Source organism: Dipodomys ordii, unplaced genomic scaffold (genome assembly GCF_000151885.1).
Source record: "Dipodomys ordii isolate 6190 unplaced genomic scaffold, Dord_2.0 Scaffold127, whole genome shotgun sequence".
Classification (NCBI taxonomy): Eukaryota; Metazoa; Chordata; class Mammalia; order Rodentia; family Heteromyidae; genus Dipodomys; species Dipodomys ordii.
This window is the reverse complement of record NW_012267343.1, coordinates 1925708-1933619: the sequence shown is the minus strand read 5'-3', so window position 1 is coordinate 1933619 and position 7912 is coordinate 1925708. Positions and strand designations below refer to the sequence as shown.

At 43.5% G+C, this 7912-nt stretch overlaps 1 protein-coding gene across 7 annotated transcripts in view; it reads right to left on the bottom strand.

Moving 5' to 3' along the window:
* Cdk5rap2 (CDK5 regulatory subunit associated protein 2) overlaps positions 1–7912 on the bottom strand; it is a 186205-nt gene that overhangs the window by 56283 nt on the left and 122010 nt on the right. For 5 of the 7 annotated variants that reach the window (XR_001175598.1, XR_001175597.1, XM_013030170.1 and 2 more), the window contains one exon: positions 3500–3938. Coding sequence is in view for 5 of the 7 variants with exons in the window: in XM_013030170.1 (XP_012885624.1) it covers positions 3500–3938 (439 nt within the window). In the remaining 2 variants the exon portion in view is untranslated. The remainder of the gene's footprint in view (positions 1–3499; positions 3939–7912) is intronic. The other 2 variants (XM_013030173.1, XM_013030169.1) reach the window with 1 other exon arrangement.

Genomic DNA, 7912 nt, shown 5'->3' with positions numbered 1-7912 from the left:
AAAAAAAAAAAAGAAAAAGAAGCTCACTATCACTAGTCATCAGGACAATGTAAGTGCTATCACAACAAAATACCACCTCTTCATACCCATTAGGATGACTACAACTAAAAGGACAGTAACAAGTGTTGGTGAGGATGTGGAAGAACTGGAATGCTCATGCATGGTTGGTGGGTTATAAAAGGCACTCGGCAGCTTGGCAAGCAGTCAACTCCTCAAAATAGTTTGACTTGGAATAACCACATGCTCCAACAATTTCATTCCGAGGTATAAATCCAAAGGGAAATGTGGACGTGAGTAACAACATGTACATGAATAGGAATATTATTCTTAATATCCAAAAAGTAGAAATAGCCCAATGACACACCAGCTGATGAATGGACAAATGAAACGTGGTATTAGAATACTATCTGGCAAGAAAAAAATAATGAAGTACTGATCCATGAGGCAATATGAGTGAACCCTAAACATACTACGCTAAGGGAGGGGCAGCCACCAATCACCACCAGCTGGAAGATCCTGCCCATCTGAAAGGTCCAGTACAGGCAAATCTAAAGAGTCAGAAAGCACATTAGTGGTTGCACAGAGCTTGGGTAGGCAAGTGGGAAAAGTGCACTGACTGCAAATGAGTGCAGTGTTTCTTTGAGGGATGGTGAAATGTTCTAGCACTGATTGGCAATGGTTGTATAACTCTGTGGATAGACTTAAAAGTCTTTGAATTATACCCTTGAAATGGATGAACTGCAGAATGTCATCATTATTTTTTTTAAATAATGGAGAAGAAAGCTGAGATTAAAAAAGAAACTACTTGAGACCTGAGAAATGAGATCTTAGTCTCTCCAGGAAGAGTGTGAGGACCCTTGCCGCCTACATGCACAGTGCTTCCAAGCAGTTCCCCACACTACTCAGATAAACTGCTTTTTCAGAGCTCACAGGATAAGGGATGGTAGCACCTCTGTTCTCCAAGTAGTCCAACGTAATACAGCAAGAAAGTTTGAGGGTCAGGCTCAAACCAGTTTTTAAGATTCCAGTGCTCAGTTAGGAGAAGTAAGATGCCATCAGCCCTGGAGTCCCAGAGAAGAGGAGAGGGCAAATTCTGGGGCAAGAACAGTCTGAGGGGGTGACAGAGTCCACCTGGGAGGAGGCAGATGTTTTAGTAAAGAGGGCTGGGAAATAACAACATTTGCTGGCCCTGGGTCTCCACCAGTCTTTATTCCTGGATCCAAATCTGTGTGTCATATGGCAGCAGAAGAGATCTGCAAGTGCACAAATGCCAACGCCAATTTCAAGCTGGAAGACTGCCGTCAGCCAACCTAACGCCGGTCCTAAAATAACACCACACAAAATGCTGCCTTATGGCCTCCCAACAGTCCCACCTACCACCCTAATAACAATGGAAGACTGGAACGTGTTACTGGGGACTGGAAGGATAATAGGAACTCACACTCTGAGCTCCTACCTTGTCACGTACAAGGTTCCTCAGCAGACCCCTGCCACCCTTGGTCTAGGTCACAATGACCCATCCAAGCCAAGGAGAGAACGCAGGTGCCTTATTATTCGAATATTCAACGCAGGTCAGTGGCCAGCCCAAAATGACCCCAGGCAGATCTGTGCAAGACCATCCTTGTGCCTCTGTAACTAAACCATGGGAGCAGTTTGGCCTGTCTCACATCTTTTGTCTCACAGGAAGGATACCACAGCTCTAGCTTAAATCACAAGATTAACCATTCTGATACTACCAAACCATCCAGAAAATGATTACCTTCTCTCTATTCCGCAGGTACTACAGATAAGAGGCCCTTACTCCCTCCAAGGAAGGCAGACTACTAACATTTCCCTTAACCTCTGAAGCCCGGCAAGTTCCAATCCTCTCCCTGACATTGCCCAGTTAAGTCACTCTGGACAGTTTGCTGAGCCTATTAGTGCCCACATGTCTTCTCACGTAAAATGAACATAATACTTACCAAACTCAAATACTTCTTAAGAAGACTAAACAAAATGATAAAATTTAGCATAATCCCTGGTATATGTGGCAGATGATTAAAAATAAAGATTTATCTCCTTTAGAAAACACAGTGGAGATAATTTCAAACTAAAATATATATACATATAATATATTTTGGAAAATTAAGCCCATTCAATTATCTAATTTTCCTGAAGCAGAATGGCATCTCTCATACAATAGAGTAAAAGTAAACAAAAAACAAAGGGGAAAAAAAAAACCACCTAGTTTTCCTAATATACAGGTACGAACCAAAGGAGCTAGAGAGAATGAGAGCACTTCTATTCCAGCCAAACTGCACAAATTTGCATTTTGAGTACCATTAATATAATGGCAGTGTATTTTTTTTCGGGGTCTCTACCGATATCTTTAGAAAACCCTTTTCTGGAAATTACAGTTTGGGCGCATAATTTAAAACAATCAAAAGCAATTTTGCTAATGATATATCTAACTCTCTTTGGTATGCACAAAAGCAGTCATTTAATGGTCAGAAAATAAACTTAATTCTCCATTCTGCTGCTCTGAAGCAGTGTGTACAGTTGATTTCTAAGCTACAAAACAGCCATTGGAAACAATCTCTCAGCCTTCCATGGGTTCTATTAGAAACACAACTTATTTCCTTCTTACAGAAGGTATCTCCCTGACACTGAATCTCAACCCAGCACCTCTTTCCAAAAGAACCACTACATCAATCCAATCAGGCTTGTCTGCTTTTCAACCATCTGGAATATCTGATTATCTTTGGACCGAGAGAGATCAACATGAACATACCTTCAGTCACCTCCCCTACACACCCACCATTTTAGGTCCCCAAGGCTACAGGGAAATGACCAAGGAAATGACCAAGAGTACACATTCACTTCTGCATGTTCACTTCTAGTCAGCATGAGCACTCAGGACCTGCCTCCAAGCAGACAAGCCCTCAGAATGCCTCTCCACCACAAAAGTCCTCCTAAATAATCCCTGGGTTCTCACTAAATCCCCTACTCTAAAGTGGGGTTATTATCATTTCACTACAACCTGCAGAAGGAAGTGTCTTCAGTAGGTCAACACTGTATGAATTTTGGTATATTCTCTCTAAGGGAATGCTAAGGCCGTCACCACAGGGAAACGTCCCAGACACAAAATGAGAAAGACAGAGCTATACACAATATAAGAACAGGATTCCACGAGGGTGTTTCTTCTGAAGGAAACATAGAAATGATGTGATAAAGCCCTATCATTGGAGATGTAGCTCAGTGGAAGAACGTTTGCCTTCCTTCGATGCCCAGTACTGATAGCAACAACAACCAAAATAGAATCAGGGGCAGGGACAGGGGCAGGGGCAAGGAGGGGTGATGGTTAGAAAGGACATACTCCTCCAGGTAGAGGCCAGGAGCGGTACAGACAAAGGAGACACATGAGACTTTCCCCATGAAGAAAGTAGTGGCATTGGAGATGATTTTTTAAGTCTTCTGTTTCTGCAAAATAAAGACCTAATTAATATCTAGCACAACTTACTTTGTTGGTCACACAGGGTAAGGAGAGGAGAGTGGTCTGCATCCCTGGCATCCCACACAAGTTCTCTGGCTGGGGCTCAGAGCTGAACGTGGCATCTGCCACCACATCTTCCCAAGCCTTTTTCTGCCCCTCATAAGTGAACCTGAGAGGGTCTTCCTCCACAGCCACGGTCTGCACAGAGACATTTTTCATCTCCGTCCTGTCCACTTCACTTGTCTTCACTAGCTGGGCCCTCCAAGGGGACTTCAGCCCATCGTGTGGCTTGGCAAAGGGGCTGGCTGGGACAGAATGCTCAAGTTCTCTTCTCAGCTGAACAGCAATTTGCTTGAGCATCTTCTCTGTTTTACCATCAACGTGTTCTCCAGAAGCTTCCTGCTCTGCCAGGTATATCCGCCCCAGAAGCAGTTCTTGTAGAGCTTTCAGAAGGTCTGGCCTGTTTCTCCAAAGGAAGAAGTGAGAATGATAAGCTTCCTTCCCAAGATCTCCCCACAGACTCCTGCACAGATTCGATCTAAACTAAACATAGTAAGACCCCCCACAATACAACAAAACTCGTGCCAAGCATTTGCTCCCAGGTAACTCACAGTACTCACACAAGGCTATTTCATGAAGAAGGGCAGAACGTGACACAAGGTATACAGCCAATGTGTGGGCTACAGGGATATGTGAATGCAGGCTGGACAAGGTAGGAGCAAGGGGGAATCATTAGGAACTCTGCCCAACCCCACCCACCACCGCCCTTACCCATTCCTACATTGAGGGGAAAGTGTAGATTTGGAAGAACCATGTCGAGTTGGCTCGTCCATAGGTGATCTGATTCACCACGGTGCATATTAGGTACTCAGTAAGTAGATGAAGGGGTGCCTCATTAACAAACATGCAGGTATAACAGAAAGCACATTGGCTTTGAAGGTAGATAAAAATGGCTCCAGAGACTGAGAGTAAGACATCTGCTTAGCACAAGGAAGGTTCCTGGTTTGACACCCAAGACTGCAAATGTTAAAAATTAAATGAGTAAAAACCTGAGTGTAGCAGATATCCCTGTAATCCTAGCTCCCTGGAAATCAGAAACAGGAGGATCATAGCTCAAGGCTGGCCTGGGGCAAATGCTAGCATAAGACTCTTTCTCATAAACAAACTAAAAGCAAAATAACTTAGATGTGACTCAAGAGGTAGAGCTCCTGCTTAAGAACTGTGGTGACCTGTATTCTACCTGAATACCAGAATAGAGAGATAGAAAGATAAAGAGATAGAGAGATAGAGAAGGAGGGAAGGAAAGAGGGAAAGAGAGAAGGGGAGAAAGAAGGAAAGAAGGAAGGAAGGAGGGAAAGGAGGGAGGAAAAGAGGGAGAGAGGAAGGGAGGGTGGGAAGTCTTTCAGACTTCTTTCAAGCAGCCAGAAAAGCACTATGGAAGTATGGGAAAGCTTAAACCTCCAGAGAAGCCTCTAACAGCAGGGAGAATATCTCAGTGAAAAGAGCACTGTGGGGTCAATGTCCCCAGCTCCATCTTTCCAGGGGCCTGCACAGGCTCAATTACCCCTATGGGATGCCCAGAAGGGTAGGGTCCCAGGTGCCCAGAGCAGCCACTAGACCAATGACACATCCTAAATGGCTTAACTGCCATCCCTATCTTATGCTTCCTGAGCCTGCCTTCACGTTGCCTAATGCCACGTCACAAACAAATCATCCAAGTACATATCTTGGACTCTGCTTTCCAAGGACCCAAAACTAAGCCAATACATGAATGGTGCCTTATGGAGTCTTTTTGAAGTCTCCTTTGTAAGTCTGGTTCCTGGGCCCAGCACTACAGTAGGTACCAGACCCAAAACTGCCAGTAGGACTTAGACTGGTCTTAAAGCCAGGAATGCCAATAGGTTTGGGAGGGTTACAGGGTAACTAGGCTGTGTCCAGACTGGGGGTGCAGGGAAAGATGTCAGAGAGAGCTTCTGAAGTAGAGGGCAGCTTATTGGGGGAGAGGATGGAAGAGCTGTGCGGGGACAGCAAGATGACCATGTGTGGAGAAGGAGGAAGCTGGGGAGCTTGGCAGGGGGAGGTGAAGTCTTACACAGCACGATGAGAACAGGAGGGCCCCTAGGAGGCTTGCAGAGCAGCATGCAGCACTCTGGTCTAATCCCAGAAAAGACACCCCACCCCACCCCCTACCTCCCGACACAAATGCCTCAAAGTATAGTGCAATGAAGCCAAGGTACAAGGAAGTATCCAAACATCAGAAATAGAGAAAACAAGCCTGGATGGAAGGCAAATGAAGAAGGCGGTAGAGACAGAAATTCAACTCCTGGGATGCAGGAAGAACCAGATAAATGTCATAGGCCCTTAGTAAGACCTTGGTAAGACAATTTTAAAATCACTACGGAGTCAGGAAGGTAAGGTTAGGGACTGTTAGCCGAAGCAAACTGAACTTGTACATAAAAATTATGCTTAAAAAAAAAAATTCAAGACCAGAAAGCTGAAACATGTCCTGACTGAAGGGTGGGGACTAAAGGTGAGAGGCAGTTGAGCAGAAAAAGAAATGATGGGCGAATACAGTTGTAATACTCGATGTACATACATGAAAACTGAACTAGGAAATTTGAGGAGACAGATGGGGATGGGGTACATGGGAGAGAAGGATGGAAGGACTCTGATCAAGATGCACTGTACACAGAAATTAACATGTTACACTGAAATCCCTTTCATAATTATTTGAAGAAAACAATTTACAAAAGGGAAAAATCCAAGCAATGAAAAAGAAAAGAGAAATCATAAAGATTTTGAAATAAGAATACTTAAAATCATCCAAAGGTAAAGGAAGAAAATAGATTCCTAAGGAAAAACAAGGAAGTGAAGAAGTCAAGACAAGGTATTACCGGGATGAGGCTAGAAGGGGCAGGATCCAGGCAGAGGACAGTTGGACAGCGGTCAATACCTTGTAAGAGAAAGCCAATGTAGGCCAGGATGAAGCCACACAGTCAGTAAAGAAACAGCATCAACCTTTGTTACATAACTTATTTTTCTTCCTTCTTCCCATCTTCTTTCATGAAACCATGGGAGATAGGGAAGATGTTACCAAGTCCAATTTCACAAATCCTGTCCTCCCCTTCCTCGGATCTTTATGACTATAAGAAATGATAGTATCCATGTTTATTTCCTCTATTGTGTCCCGGAAGGGCAGGGATAAAGGTCTTCTCATATCTAGATCTCTCTAGATCAAGGGCAGAGTAAACTCAATTCAAATTAAACAACTTCAGCAGACTGAAATGGGATTTTTTAAAAAAAATTAAAGCCAAAACTAAAATGTATGGCACACTGCTTACTTTTAATGTAGAATCACTTAAGCAGCACAAACTATCTTTACACCATACTTTAAAAATATCTCTGGCATTCCAAATATCAGGAAATGTTAAACTAAATGTCCTTCCCTTTCCTTCTTTAATATAGGTAAGAAATAATGACAATTGCTATTCAGCTATACAAAGGAGGACCGTTACTCACCACCAAACAACACACAATAAAGCTCAGGAAAAAAGACTTTACAAATGGGTAATAAATGGTGGTAAAGAAGGCCAGTGCAATACACTAAAGTGGTGGTGCTATTAAATAAAACAGCTAAGTGTGACTCTGCTGGAAATCTCAATAGTGGACTCATTAAGCTGTCACTATATTCAGGACCTTTGGGATGGTTCAGTCCATGGGTCTTGTCAGAGGCCCAAGTAGTGTTTCTTTGCCCTTCCTATACATCTGTACTAGGCAGAAGGTGTAAGGAAAGGCACTGACATTTACTAAGCACTTACCATGTGCCAGATCCTTTAAATACACGAAATCCTCACTCAGATTGAGATGAGAACTATTATTAACCTTATTTTATAGAGGAAGAAAAGGGCTCACAGAGACTGAGGATTCCACACACACCCCTCCCCAGCAAAGTGGCAGAGCAAAGATTAGAATCCAGCATATTCTGACTCCAAGGGAGCACTAATTCTGTCCAAATTTCCTAAACTTACTTCCCCCATGAGTTCCAGTTTCCAGTTATCTGCATGTTCATTCAAATATTTATCCCATTCTTTCCACTTGACATGAAAGGCAGTGGCTGTGCGTGGTGAAGAACAGTGGTGGTGGCGTTCATTACGGAAAAGAGACTGACATGTGCATATTGATGATAAGTAAGACAACATCAGGTAATGGTAAGTGCTACGAATGGGAGGGAAAGAGAGGACAGATGAAATCTAGAAAGAAACCAAGGGAGTAGTAAGGAAAGGCATCTTTACAGAACTGCTATCTTGCTGAGCCATGGCTAGTTAACTGTCGAGGAACATGCATGCCAGGTAGAGGGAACAACCCTGCAAGGCCCGTTGGTGAGAACACTGGATGCATGTGGGCCAGAAAGAAGGTCCATGTGGACAAGGCTCAGTGCAA